Source organism: Perca flavescens, chromosome 8 (assembly GCF_004354835.1).
Source record: "Perca flavescens isolate YP-PL-M2 chromosome 8, PFLA_1.0, whole genome shotgun sequence".
NCBI lineage: Eukaryota > Metazoa > Chordata > Actinopteri > Perciformes > Percidae > Perca > Perca flavescens.
In genome coordinates this window covers 27,183,851-27,199,031 of record NC_041338.1, presented here as the reverse complement: position 1 = coordinate 27,199,031, position 15,181 = coordinate 27,183,851, and the positions used below count along the sequence as shown (strand labels likewise).

Below are 15,181 nucleotides of genomic sequence, written 5' to 3'. Positions count from 1 at the left end.
CTGAGTTTTGATGCTGACACCAGAACACCTTTGTTTTTCAATACATTTGCAGATTGCAAACACAGTTCGCAACAAAACCCTAGAAAGAAAATAAACCCAACTTCTCAGATGCAACAGTGTATACTATTGGCTTAACACAAACAATAACAGAAATATGATTTAAAATCAGGCTACATCTAAACAAAGTAGGGCTGAAATAATCATCTATAATATGAATTCATCTTTAGAGTGCTTTTTTATATAAATAATTGATTTAGCATTTAATGCAAGGAAAACTGTGTGAACAATTTCCCAGTTGACATCCTAAAATTGCTTGTTTAGTGTGAAACTCATCTTACAGAAAAAAGCATCAATTACTCACATCAGTCAGTTAATATTTAAATTGAATTTTTAGTTTGAGAAAAGACCAAAATGATTAAAAACAATTGTCAACACTGTTGATAAATTTTCTGTCCATGAACTAATCAATCAACCAGCTAACAGTTTAGCATGTGATTAAAGAATGAATAAAGACTACTTGACAGTTTTCAGTGCTTGGTGCAACAGACACAATTTGTTCTGTACTGATGAAGTGATTGAAGTTTGATAAACAGCCCGGCACATAATGCTGCAACCATTCCTTAATTAATTGACACAGCCGTTGTACGGTAAATATAAAGATGGAGCCAGTTAGGTTAGCTTAGCTTAGCTTAGCATAAAGACTTCAAAAAGGGAAAATCCAATTGTAACATGATCTACCCAGCAGCACCTATAAAGTTCACTAATTAACAAGTTAAATCTTTTTTTTTAAATCTGTACAAAAAACAGGGTTATGTGCTGGGCTATTTCTTGACCGAGACCAGTTACTTCCTGGAGTCTCTGTTGGTTGCCTGGCAACTGCTCAAGAAATAGTCCAGGACATAACCCCGTATACCACCATTTTTTACTTTGTTTAGTTTGGTTGGATGGGTTAAACAAACAAGATATGTGTTAATTTGTGAGATTTTGGAGGTGCTGGTAGGCAGGTGTTGACCCCCTGGCAGAGTGCCATGGGCCCCAATTTGAGAATCACTGAGCTAAGCTGGCCAGCTGCTGGCTGTCTTATATTTCACGTACAGACATGAGCGTGGTATAGATCTTCTAATTTAAATCAAGACAAAAAAAGCAACTAAGCATATATCTCAAAACGATTTATTAAACAAGCAAATATAAATTAAAACAATTAGTGGATTCAGGAGTTTTCTACTTTGTACACTAACTGGCTGTAATTAAACTACAGTAGATTACCAGTAGGATTTCATCTCAACCCAATCAGCCTTTAAAGCTTTAAAACTCATATGTATTATAGTGTGGTCTCTATGTGGAAAGTGTCCTGAGATAACTTCTATTATGATCATTTGACACTATAAATAAAACTGAATTAAATTGAATTATGAGTACACTGGACGACAGTGTGTATCACAACAATCTGCTTTTAACTCTTAAGCTCGGTGTATCTATAACTGACCGGGCAGCCCAATCTCACATTCGTGCCGAGAGTGACATCCAAGTCCCCCAGTACTCCCAGCCTGCAGCCCCGTCAGAGTCAAACCTGTCAACTTAAACACAAGCTGAATTGCTCTGAGGTAACCAGGTGTGGGTCTCAGCAGCCAAATTGTGACAGTAATTGATGGATGTGTGAGGAAGCACAGACCTACAGCTCTGCAGAGAGACAGGAACTAGTAAAACGGCTGTGTATGCAAAACGGCAGAGTGTCATATCTGACATAAATATTATTTTTCTACAGCTAATGTACGTTTGTAGATGTTGCGGCTTGTTACCATGGCAAGGCTGCATTGCCAGGCACTGACGTGTTGTGGTAGCAGACGCTTCTGTCAGAGTGTTGCTATGTTGCGTTGCTGCATCTGTAGCCTGGGCTTTGTAGTGTAAATAAGGATGACTGGGTGTGTGCTTGATCATACCTGTCCCATAGACCTGCTGTCACACTTCACATCTGCGAACCGAAGAAGGTAAAGGAAGAGGGCGGGTGAACAGTGAGAGTGAGACAACAGTGCGAGACAAAGCTTGAAGAAGAGACAAAAGAAGAGAGGGGGATAACGAGGGGAAGAGGGAGTGGATTAAAACAACAGAGAGGGAGTAATGAGGACAAAGAGCATCAACAGAGATACAAATGAAGGGAAGAGCAATGAGGTAAATTTGAAACAAGAGGGACGGGATAAAGAGAAAGGATAATGAGGATGGCAAGGATGGATGGATGGATATATTAGGTAGGTAGATAGATGCTAGACTGACACAGTAAAGGAATAATAAAGCAGCAGTGTGTGTGTGTGGTGTGAGAAACAAACTGTCAATCCTCACACACACCTCTGCTCTCTTGCTGCTGTGGTGCTCTGTGCTAAAAAGGATTCTGGATAAACAAGTTAAGGGTTTTGAGGACAGTGTATTCTGTCTCTGTATTTTTTTTTTTGGATGGTTGCAGGATTGTGCCTTGAAACCCAATGTTCCCTTTTATATTCCCCCTTGGGTAGTATAAAATCAGATGAAACTTGTACGCCTGCACAGTCAGATTGAATAGGAAAGTTTTAATGTCTTGTGCATCATTTTATACACGTTTTCGTAGATTTTAGTATGAAAAATGGGAAATGGACACCTTGGGATTTGTGCTCAGCTGCACAAAATGCACATGTTGTGATGGACCTACCAAAGCATCCGGCATGGTTAAAGCAACAACTGCAACATGTCTCAATTGAGATAGAAAAAGACGTATTCACAAGATAAATGTGTTTCTTTCCAACATGTGCAGCATTTTTAGATTTACATACATTAAGCCCAAAGAAACAGGTGTGCTATCAAATCTGTACCAGCGTGTTTGAATCCTCCTCATCCAGTCCACCTGGGCCTTATTGTGAAAGAGTGTCACGCCTTTTTAGAGAATATTTAGTTACGTTACTGTTAGATTTAGTGTTACCTCTGTCCCTGTAGCAAAGTCCCTCAAACTCCCAAAGCAGCCTGATGGCTCTGATGGATGATACGCTGAAACCAAGAGGGGTTTGTGAGACACACAACGCAATCCATATATCTGCGCATTGAGACGCAGAGCTGAACGCTCAGGTGGGACCATGTGTATCCAGTTTTTCTCATCTGGGTTCGTTGCTCACTCCAATTAACGTACAGTTGTTCAGTTATTACAACTACAAATACGGTGGAGTCATTTTTTTCAACAATGAATCTCAAAACTCTAGAGGACATAATGATACCTCTAGCTCTGTCTACACAGCTTAATTATTAACTATTAATATGACGCACACTTGGTTCCCCGCACCCTCACCTCCTCGTTCCCACACATACTCACTGAGACCGCCGAGACCATCTTCCCCCACGCTTTGTTATGAGAATCAGTCCATCGATAGTCTATTTTTAGCTCTGAATCTCCCCCGCTCTGCTTCCCCCATTTGGTGACTTCCTGTCTAATTATACAAACATACGTATGAATACATGTGCACATTCTCAAACTCACTCGCAGGCCTCTGTGGATGTACAGCAAGGTTAACCAATCATGCTTTTCTCCTCTCAGTGTCTCTCTCACTCTGTTGCTGCCTCTTTCTGTTTTTCTCTGCTTGCCACTCTTCTGCGACTCTATTATTTATCAAGGGTCTTTGTCCTCTTATCGTCTGACACCCAGCTGAGTTATTTCAGTATATCAGCTATTTTAGCTTTTCCTCCAAATGGAATATCCTTGTTATGTTTCTACGTAATCTCTTTCTCTTTTTACTCTCTCACACACACTCCCTCCAATGTGAATATATTCTGTAGCGCTCAGTCGTCATGGCTTGGCAGAGAATGTCTTCACCACCTAAAGTGGCAGCTCCGAAGCTTTTCCATGCTATTATGAATCAAGTCATTTAAGCCATAAATCTCTATGGTGCTTATACTCCTACTCACAGTGTCACCTCTGAAAGGTTTGGCTACACTGGCAGATTGCAATGCAAAGACCATTTTTGGCTCACAGCCAACTTTATCCTTTATTAGCGAGAGCACGACATCCAATCAATAGTCAACAGCAGCAGTGCTTTTGGCTCAGGGGAAGCGCCGCTGCCTCCTCTCAGCGCACTGTGCTGCCATTTTTTTTATTTGAGCACCTGTGCAGCTTTTCCTGCTTTGTTTAGCTCATTTATTAAAGCTCTGCTAAGGAGTTTGTGTGGCTATGTAAAATATATATAAAGAGAAAATCCACTAAACTGAAGAGATTCAAGCCCTTATCCACAAGGCTCAATAAATTATGGATTGTATTTTCATCATTTTTGGCTTCTACCTGAGAGTTTTTGAGAACAAGAAAAAGGAAGTTGGTTAGGTAAAGATAGATGTAGAGAGAGAACGGTAGCAATGGGGGCAAAAGGAACAGAGTATGGATTTTGGTGGGGACAGTGTTCGTTTTAATAAAAAAGGTGTTCACAGTTACTTAGTGGGTGTTGCTAAGGTGAAGTCAGGAGGAAGAGAAAAGAAGTAATGTGCTAAGCTGCTATAAGTAAAAATGTGTGAAAAAGAACAGTCGACCTATCTGCCTATCTCCAGGCCAGATAGTCGATCAATATTCCCAGCTCAGATCCAACAAGATGCTCTCTCTCCCTCTCTTTCTCTCTGCTCTGTCGGTGTGTCCAGGGAAGGAAGCTGTGGGAGAAGGCCATTGGCAGGTCATCAGTATTCCAGCAGGATCTGCCTACTCTGGTGTGGGCAGCAGAATAATTTCATTCTGATCTTACAGATCAATAGCTGTACCCAGCGGAAGGCGACCAGCCCCGCCTGGCTGGCTGAGCTGCAGCAGTATTCACAGTAGCACTACACATGCGATAGATGGTCCTCTTTAGGACCATTTCTTTAGTTTAACATGCACTGTAGTTCATGGAGTGGGCCCAATGGTGCTGCTCTGTGTTCGCATTGTATTTCTTTTAGTCAATGTAAGATGATATTATCTTTAAGTGTTGTGGAACTCAATGGACCTTTTTCACAGCAGACATTTTGACTTGTCATAGTAGGAAAAGTACAGCTGAAATTGATAACCTTAATGATGGCTCAATTCCATCAAGTGTCCCAGTAAGCTGTTTCAGTGAGTCAGCATGCACAATACCAGGGCCTCTCCTAAGTGGAATGCAGCCATCATTAATGGTTTTGAATACACCTGTGCTTTTCCTACTATGACATGTCAACATGTCTGCCGTGAAAAAGGTCTATAGCAATATCTTTGCAAAGCTTATGATGCAAAATGTTTGAATAGCCTGAGTCAGAGAAGTGATGAGTCAACTGAGGGGGTGTTGAAGATATTTATTACTCCTTATGATATAATGAAATCTAATATATCAACACACAAACTAAAGTCTCAAACTTCACCATGGAGTTAAATCAATACTTCTGAATCTGGTAAAAAAAGATTCTTTTTTTACTTCCCAGTTAGCATTGTATTCAAGGGATGTTGTGTTCGGGTGCCTTTCAGGGACTTGACTAAACAAGTAAAAACTTACATATTTGCAGGTTGTGGACACTATGTATTATGTAATGTATTAAAACAATAGCCTATATATTTTGGAAGTGTTGATTAACATCCATTGAGGCAACAGTTTAGGTGTTAACTGGGCTATACACACATTGATTTACAGTTTGCTTTTCTTCTAAAGAATGAGTGGACATGCACTCTGTTATACAGTACATAGCCCATATAAAAAGTGCTTTATTCAAATACACCAATTACATTATAAAATAAGTAAACAATTGTAAAATATTTATTTTTACATTATTTGACGTCTAAAGATAAAACATTTTATATTTGCATTTTCTTTCATACAAAAATTCTATTTTCATTATTGATTAATCTGCCGATTATTTCTTTCGATTTATTGTTTGGTCTCTGAAATATTGATGATTTAAACGATTAATTATCACAAAAATCACAATTTTGTTTCTGTTGATCGACTTCTCGATTAATCAATGATTGTTTTATCGTTTTTATCCAGCTTGTTACAGCTAACATAATTGCTGCAACCACCCGATCGTGTAGATACATGCTGCATAAGATCAGAAGGATACGTCCCCTTCTAACGCAGAAGACGGCTCAGGTTCTGGTTCAGGCTTTAGTCATCTCACGTCTAGACTACTGCAACTCCCTCCTGATTGGCCTGCCTGCATGTGCCATCCGACCCCTGTAGCTCATTCAGAACCCAGCAACTCGACTTGTCTTCAACCTCCCCAAGTTCTCTCACACTACACCGCTCCTCCGCTCTCTTCACTGGCTACCAACTGCTGCCCGCGTCCGAGTTGGAATGCGTCGAAAAAAGTGGATGGTGGCACGCACGCACACACACACACACACACACACACACACACACACACACACACACACACACACACACACACACACACACACACACACACACACACTCTCTCTCTCTCTCTCTCTCTCTCTTTCTCTCTCTCTGTCTGTCTAATGGGCATACCTGTGGTGTTTTGGATTAACAGTGTCCTACTGAGCTGGAAATTGGATTACTGTTGACACAGTGGGTACTTTACCACCATTTAGAGCCACAACGACACACAGTCGAGAACACACATGTAAACACACACTGACAGAGATATGGCGTAAGGATTATGTCATCATATCTTGCGAGCGCGATAAAACATGCTCACGAGCAAATTATATAATTTCACACGCGCAGATATTACTCTTTGTGCAAGGATTTACGGACATTTCAACACATCCTAACAACAGAACGGATGAGAGACACTTATACAGTCCTTTATTTACGGTGCTGTCTTGCGCTATATTGTTAATAAAGACAGAAAATACATACTGTATATGTAATGTATACTCCGGGCTTCCTGAACGATAGCTGTCAATCAAGGTAAACCAAGGAAGTCCGTGTGGATGAGATTGCTATGAAATATGACATAATCCTGACGCTATACAGAAATTAGTACAAACAAATACATGTTGGACAGCTTTACAGACAGACTATAGATGTCTGATGGTCTGGTTTCACTTCTTTCTGACTCCGGTGTTTCTAAGCTGCCATCTCTGCTCCCAGTGGTAAAGTAAATACAGCAGTGAATGTTCAGTAGATGCTGTACAGGAGCAAAGTGGTGACAGACGATCAATGGAGATCTAATGATTAAAATATCACACTCTGGGTGAGTTGGAGGATCCTGCACTCCACGAGATGACTAACCCCCTACTCACTCTGTTTGCACATGTGTATGCAAAATATATCTACAACACATCCACCACCTGCTGTTTTAATCTCCCACAGCTCACACTTCAATTACTGTATGATACTAGTAAGTGTTTTTTTACCTGCCATTAATACCAAAGCACATGTAGTGTGTTTTTGGCTTTCCACAGCCTTGTCAGATCTGCAGAACGCTTCCTCAGACCTGCATTCTTCAACTGTTGCAGCACAAACCTTACACATCAGCCAGGTCTGACATTCTGGCAAGAAGAATCTGGTCAAAGATGTGGCCGGATCAATCCAACTTAGCTTTTAACATGTGAGTTCTGTGCTCTGAGAGTGGACTCCCTCTCTAGGCCTGGCCAACCGCTGTTTTCAGGCATGATCAATGGAGAGCAGGAATGAACACCAGCGAGCCTAAGCTGAAAGTCCAGTTGGCAGAGACACAAACGCAGCACCTCATTAAACTCAAAATTCCCATGGCTGCCATCACACAGCCGAGCCTCGGCAGCGCAGCTCTGATGGAGAGCTCTAGAGCGTTGATGTAGGAAGGCTCTAATTGCAACATGGTGATGTGGTGCCTCTGCATTCTTGCTGTTCCAGCAATAGTCCAGTCGGCACTGTATTGTATGCTGTGTAAGGAGGTTTGAGTTATGCTTGGTAAAAGTGCCATATTGATTAGCTTATTACTAAAACAGCACCGGATTGGCTTGTAGGGACTGAATAACGGCAGTTTGCTGTTTGAGCATGCTTTTCCCATCTCCCCTCGCTGTCACTCACACATAATTGTGTGAATGGATTTGGCTATCACAAGAGATGACTCCTCATTCAGCCTCTTCTGTTCCGTTTCCTTTCCCCTCCCACTTCCTCTGATACACTTAGTAGCCTCAAATCTGTCGTCTTTTTCTGTCCAGCCCTTTTTCTGGGCTCTTTCTCTGCCTTCCTGCCTTTTCTTCTCAAGTGCCCTATTTGTCTCTGATGACCCCTCTCTCTCTCTCTCTCTCTCTCTCTCTCTCTCTCTCTCTCTCTCTCTCTCTCTCTCTCTCTCTCTCTCTTTCTGCAGGTACCACCAGGCAGCCTAAGGAGGGGGAGGTGCCGGGGGTGGACTACAACTTTGTGAGTGTGGAGCGTTTTATGGAACTGGAGCAAAGTGGAGCCCTGCTAGAGAGCGGAACCTATGAAGGTGAGTTTTTGGGAGCGCTGTGGCTGCTTTGCAGGAAATACTTTGCATCTGCGAGACAAGTACGGGTGCTTGTGGAGCAGAAATGGGAACAAATGTTCCAGTAGAGCTATTTTACTGTTTGTTTTTTAACTAATCTGCATTTTATGCAACTCTGTAGATATCTTCACTTGATCGATCAGGTGTGTCAGGTGATGCTCTTACACACAGCTTAAAGATCCCTCATGTGTTTTTCGTCATTTTTATGTCCCCTAAAATGCCTGACCTTGACTATATTGACTTGTAGGGGTGGGGAATCGAAAATCCTATGTATTGGGATTTTGTTTTGCGACAAGTTTCAAATGGATTATTTTCCCTAGAATCAATGCTTGTTTGTTTTTTGGTTTTTTTACCAATGGTTCACATCAATATTTTCTGTTTATACGGTTCCGCCGACAGCGACTACATCATAAGCGAAAGCAGAAAAACCAGAAAATCCATGTTATGTACTTCTTTACAAATTAAATAAACGTCAGACTGACTGACTGACTGACATGTGATGCGCATTATTTTTAGAAAACAATAAGTTTTTAGAAATGGCTCATGATATATTGTCTCTAGAAGTATATTATTGAACTTTTATTTTTTGTTAAAGAAACTCGTAATACTCAATACTATCGAATCGCAATACTTCTAGTATCGCAATAAATGAAAATCACAAGACAAATCGAATCGGCACCCATGTATTGTGAAAGACTCGAATCGGGGCAAAAGCATATTGTCCCAGCCCTACTGACTTGTATCTGTGCAAAGTTTGTCACTAGAAGGGTGTTTTCACATTCCTCTAAAGGGGAAGATGTCTGTGCGCTTCTGTATAGTATAGTATAGTATAGAGAGCTGAAGTCACGCCCCTTCCGGTGGACCTCATGGGACCTAAACTCGGAAAAAATGTGAATGGTAGTGAACGGGGAGAGGCAAATTATTTTTTGATCCCGTTTGAATTGAGCCATAGATTACAAATATGATGTTCGTCAATTTAAAAGATTAACCGAAGAAAGTCTCAGTTAGCCGTAGGTTTGTCATAGTACCACTTAGTTTTGTGTGAAACCTCACAGTGAACTACATCTCCCGTCTCACACAATCTACCTCACCTAGCTTGATGATCGGCTTGCTCGCTAGCTAGCTAGCTTAGCTCTGTTAAACAACACATGTAACGTTATCTTAACTGCTGTGTTTTATCTAGCGAAGTGTTTTCAGCAGATAAGCAAAAGAACAAGTGAGATCCTCTGCTCATTAGAGTAACGTTACATCCCCGGTACGATAAACAGAGACATCGTAGCTTCAGCGGGACGTCGTCCATGTGTGTGTAGTCTTTCTAATTACGTATTTTCACAGTCTTATACTTTCTTATACTTTCTTCGGTTGAAAAAGTATCTTTTCAATTGACGCATATATGTAATCCATGGCTCAATTCAAATGGGATCAAAAAATTATTATTATCTCTCCATTGACCCTCGTTCATATTTTTTCGAAAGATAGGTCCCATTGGCCGGAAGTAAAAGGGCGTGACTTGGCTCTCTATAGTATAGTTTAGTATAGTATATTCAATCGCTGTCTAATATGCAAACTCCAGAAAAGAAACCTGAAACCTCCAGCGCAGAGCAGACTTGTCAGTACATAGAGCAAAAACATACAAGTCATCATAGCTTTGTCGGCCACTGCCTGTTACAAGCTAACAAACAAAACAAATAAAAGATGGTTACTACACTTAACCATTCTGATTGACTGCTAGTCATCAATTTTGGTGCACAACAGATTGAACAGACTCAGATGAGGACGATTCAGATAGGACGCCAAAACTGTCGCTGCTGCTCTGGCGCTTCCACTTCCCGTCTGAACCCGGCGTGAGGCTCAAACATCTATGACTGATAAGGCCAGATCCAGAATTTCTCAATGAGGGAGAAAGAGTAGATGTGCTTTCAGCTCCTTGTCAGTTTTTTTTTTTTTTTTTTACTTTTTATGTGGGAAACCCACAAAATAAAACAAAACAAAACAAAATAGGAATCATAGCAGAGTGTTTTTCCACACTTTAAAACGTGTCTGGAGGAGGACTTTAAGTAAACAAAATGAGTCTTTTGCGCCGAATCATGTATTAGATTTTTTTTTTCTTTTTATTTCTTTATTTAAAAAGGACAATGCACATTAATCAACATGAGTACAGCATCCAACATGTAAATGTGCTAGATTTAGCCATACAGGCTAATTTTCACCTGCAGTCCCTAGCAGGTTGATGAAATTACAGCTTCCTCTGGTTGTTGAATGGATGGATGTGTGTGTGTGTGTGTGTGTGTGTGTGTGTGTGTGTGTGTGTGTGTGTGTGTGTGTGCTGGATGAATGCCATTTCCAAGTCATGTCAAGTCTGTGCATCTGCTTTGCTACAGTGTCAGGGATACCTCTACAGACAGGAGATTTGCTGGTTCATTTGCCCAGTAGCGATTTTTGTGAGCATGTGCGGCTGAACACACGCATGCAAAGGATGTGTGTGTGTGTGTGTGTGTGTGTGTGTGTCTGTGTGGTATGAGCACATGTATGCTTGTATGTGTGTGTGTGTGTGTGTGTGTGTGTGTTCCCTTTTTTACATGTTCTTTTCATAACTGTGTGTGTTTCATGTTTACAGTGTATGTTTCCCTTAACGCAGAGTTTACTAATGCCCACTTGGGGAAGCTGTCTCTTTCTGGGTGCTGCACTGGATGTGCTGCATCTCATTTTGTAATGCATATTAAAATAAGAGAGAGAAGAAGAAGGAATGGGGGTAAAGACTGCAAAAACGGGGACAAAGATTTAGACGGCAGTGAAGCAGGCCAAAATCAGATATGGCGTATCATCAGAAAACTCTTAAAGGTAATTGTAATGCGTGTGATTGTGTGTATGCGAGTGTGTGCAAGGCTTGGCACAGATAACAGCTTATGTATGTGATGATGTGAGATGAGTCACAGCTGAAGGTGGATATTGAACAGTGCATAAAGCCAAGATGCTTCAGGCAAAACTAGACGCATTCAGGATCAGGGGAACGTTGCGTTTTTAAAACCAGTGTGGTACATAAGGATGAACGCTGGCCTAAACTTATCTCAGTATGCTTTATGTTCTGCAGAGCAGTTTTTCAGGTTGTCCTTAAGCTTTCACAGGTGGGCACTTGCTGCCTATGCACTTTCATACTCATGTCTTTGTTTACATGCACCGTGTGTGCACATTTATATTTTGTTATGATGTGATAAATCTGTTCGGTGGCCAGCAGGGTAAGTGTACTTATTGAGGAAGTGGCTGGGATAGAGCCCTTGCTAATATCTATCCACCTCCTGCTGGGATGAAAGTACACTGATGTCTGTGGACTCTTTTCTGCTGATCCTCCTATTGTCCTTTTTTTTTTTTTATTGCTGCCTCCTTCCCTCTTTGCTCAGCTGTTGTTCTCCCATTCACCCGCGACGCTACCATTGACCATTTGACCCATTCCAGCAGTTCATCCAATAAGCAGCCCGCGGAAAGCTTTGAGTGAAAGCTTCTCAACCAATCAGCAGCTTCTACCCCACATGTGGACTATTAAGCCTGCCCACACAGGCTGCATCGTCACCAGCAAGTGATCCAATGAAATGAATGACGTTTACGTGCAAGCTTTTCAAGCAAGCTCAATGAGACAGACACAGACTGTAGTTATTAGCTAGCTAATATGACACGCAAAGCTAAGCAGCTTGTTTTCATTTAAATTCAGCAAGAAACGCTCTGAGGAGAAGGAGGAGGAAACTCCTGCCATTTTAAGTAACGCGGTTACAAGTGACGAGTTACCATCCTGCTCGGCCCCACTCTCCCCATCAAGTCCTCTTGTAGCCACCCCCTCACACCAGCAAGGCAAGTAGGCTAACAGTTAGGCTAACGTTAACGTTAGTGTCTGGCTGTCTGTATGCAGGGGGAACCCGTTTTTTTTTTGGCTTATTTTAACTGGCCCATCCAGTTTTCTGGATGCCCACCTACAATCAATATCCTGGCGTCGCTAGTGCTCCCATTGCCCCTGTACTCTCTCTGTTTCACCTTTGGGAACTCTCCACTTTGAGGGATTATAAAATAAGTAGGGCTGTTAGCATTAACGCGTTAATTGTGATGCGATTAAGGGCCGAGCATAACGCGTACATTTGTTTTAATCGCATGCCGCCATTTATTAATTTATTTTCACTTCACTCGGCTTCGCGTCATGCCTAACTGGCTACTATTTTCACCCTTTGCCCTTTTCCTTGTAACACATCCTGCTGCTGCAGGAATAGCAATGCGGATTTCGGTGCCTCATTCCAGTGCCACTGATATGCCTGCTTTTCTCTCTGATACTCTGAAACAGACGTTACAGGCAACAGAAACATCGCTGCACGTGATGCTAGTTAACACTACACTCGACAGCAGCTAACGTTAGCCTACCGCTAGGTATTAGCTGGATTAAACACAGTTACAATGCTGACAGCTAAAGCTAAACGGTGTAAAGTTTGACTGTATTTCACTGTAGAGGATGTAACAATCTGCAGCTGCCGTTGTCGGAAAAACACAGACGGTGCGTTCAATGAAACTAGTAACCTACAGCCTCGTGGTGCATTCAGAGTTATTGTTAAATGCCCTTTTCCCATCTGGTGGTTGTTTTTGTCGTTCAACAGCTATTTACTAGTGATGGCGAACTGAAACTTTCTGAAGCAGTGAAGCTTTCAAGCCAATTGTATCGAAAAAAGGTTCACTACTCGAAGCTTCAGAACTCTATGAGGACATCTGGTGGTGAAGTTAGAGATAGCATTGTGTCACAAACTGTTTCACAGTTATTAGCCATGAATGTCTTTAGAGTAAGCCCGACCCAACCCAAGCCCGTGCGCGTTGTGTCCAAGCCCGGCCCGACACATTAACTGGAATTATGAGCCCGATTTTAACCCAACACTTTTTTAATACGTCTGACGTTCTCATACAATTCAGAGTTGTTTGAACTGCAGAAATCTGTTTAAAATGATCTTAATGAATAATGCAACAAGGACGAAGCATGTAAACTGCGCTGTTTGTTTATTCAGAATGGAACGGATCTTAAATGGATCTGAATGAAGAAACGTAAAAAAAAAAACTCAACGTATTTCTCTGTGAGGGCTTGCCTCGACCTCACGCTTGGAGAAGTAACAAATGAGGACGTTGAAGGCTGACTATCATCTTTTCTGCCACGGCAAGCCTGATTCATGTGTCTGTTCATCATCCAAGTCCCCGTTTTATTTGCTGTTATAGGCGACAGCGTGCCGCACTTAATGCACTCAACAAAGCCGACACATATTGTCACTGCCCACGACTTGTTTAAAATGGTTCCATAGCCTACCTCCGACTTTCCTCCAAACTTGCTCAAAGGTAATTCTCCTATTTCTGATTATAACATAGCTTTCTCCCCACCCAATTAGGCTATAGGCCTAGTAAAAAACACAAAAGCTTGATCAAGGGCCCGGCCTGGCCCGGCTCGGCCCAGGATAGTGGCGGAAAATAACGGCCCGGCCCGAAAGTCTGGCGGGCTCGGGCTTGGGCAGAGAATCTAAACTCTACTTTAGAGTTGAAGATGAACACATTTTGAGTATGAATTCATTGATAAATAAATAATGACATAAATAATAAGCCTATATGTGGGACCTTGCATAAATAAAAATGTAATTTCCTTCTCCGCAAAAAAAAAAAAACTATAAAGTTAGGATTTTGGTTGTGAACTGTCTTACTGGCTATAATAATCTCTCTATTAACTAACTCTCCTGACTCTGTTGACTCTCCTACTGCAACAACCCCAGCCCCGTGTCGCGCTGCTCGCGCAGCTTTTGAATTGAACTTCGAAGCAGTGACGTGGGTGTGTGTGAAACGAAGCTTCGGACGTCACTGGTCACGTGATTATCTCCAAACGAATCGAGCTCCGATACAAAGCTTCATTCCAAATTGGTTCATGTTTTTGATACATGCCTCGAAGCAGAGGGTTCACGGGTAACATCACTACTATTTACTAGTGAAATAAGTTGTTATAGTTATTACATTATAATTAAATCATTTAATTTTGACCATATGGCCTTAGCAATAAACAAGCAGTTCTTTAATGTCGCCAACTGTTGTTAATCACAATTAAAAAAAATGTATCGTTTGACAGCCCTAAAAATAAGACATCTCTTTCTCTTACTAACACTAAATATTCAATCACAATATATTTCCCTGACAGTAAGGGTCTTAAATTTCAAATAAAAGTAAAGCTTTATTGTGGGTTAAGAGCAAAGAAATGTGCCCAGTCAAATATACATATTACATTATATATTATATTATATTATAAATATACCTAGCACACCACAGAAATCACAGAAGCTTCAATGTCAATCAAAAAGAGAGAAGTATACTTTTGATATATTGAGGATGTTTCCATTTCCAGTTAGATACCCCGTGGACCTTAATACAGTATATTGTTCTTTTTTCTTCATTGTACTGTACTTAACATCAGCCATTCTCATACTTAACATCAGTCATTCTCAGATGTTATTCTACTAGCACTAGCATTACAGTGGGTGTGGAATGACAGAAGCCCAATGCTATTTTCGTGTTTTGCTTTAATTCTTGTGCTTGCGCCTCCAAACAGAGCTGCTTGCACCCACATGGGTGGAATGACACAGCTGGGGTTGTGTTTATACAGATCGGCTGGTTCTGTGCAGTTTTGGTAACGTGTTTATCATGAAATTGTTCCTGTTTCTAACTGCTTAGCTAAACCACACAGGAAGTGTAGGCTATATTAATAAGATACCTTCTT

General features: G+C 41.3%; 1 protein-coding gene across 1 annotated transcript in view; it reads left to right on the top strand.

The window, feature by feature from the left end:
• LOC114559533 (membrane-associated guanylate kinase, WW and PDZ domain-containing protein 2-like) overlaps window positions 1–15,181 on the top strand; it is an 89,079-nt gene that overhangs the window by 27,811 nt on the left and 46,087 nt on the right. Inside the window, 1 exon segment of the mRNA XM_028584216.1 lies at window positions 8,257–8,376. Coding sequence (XP_028440017.1) covers window positions 8,257–8,376 — 120 coding nt within the window.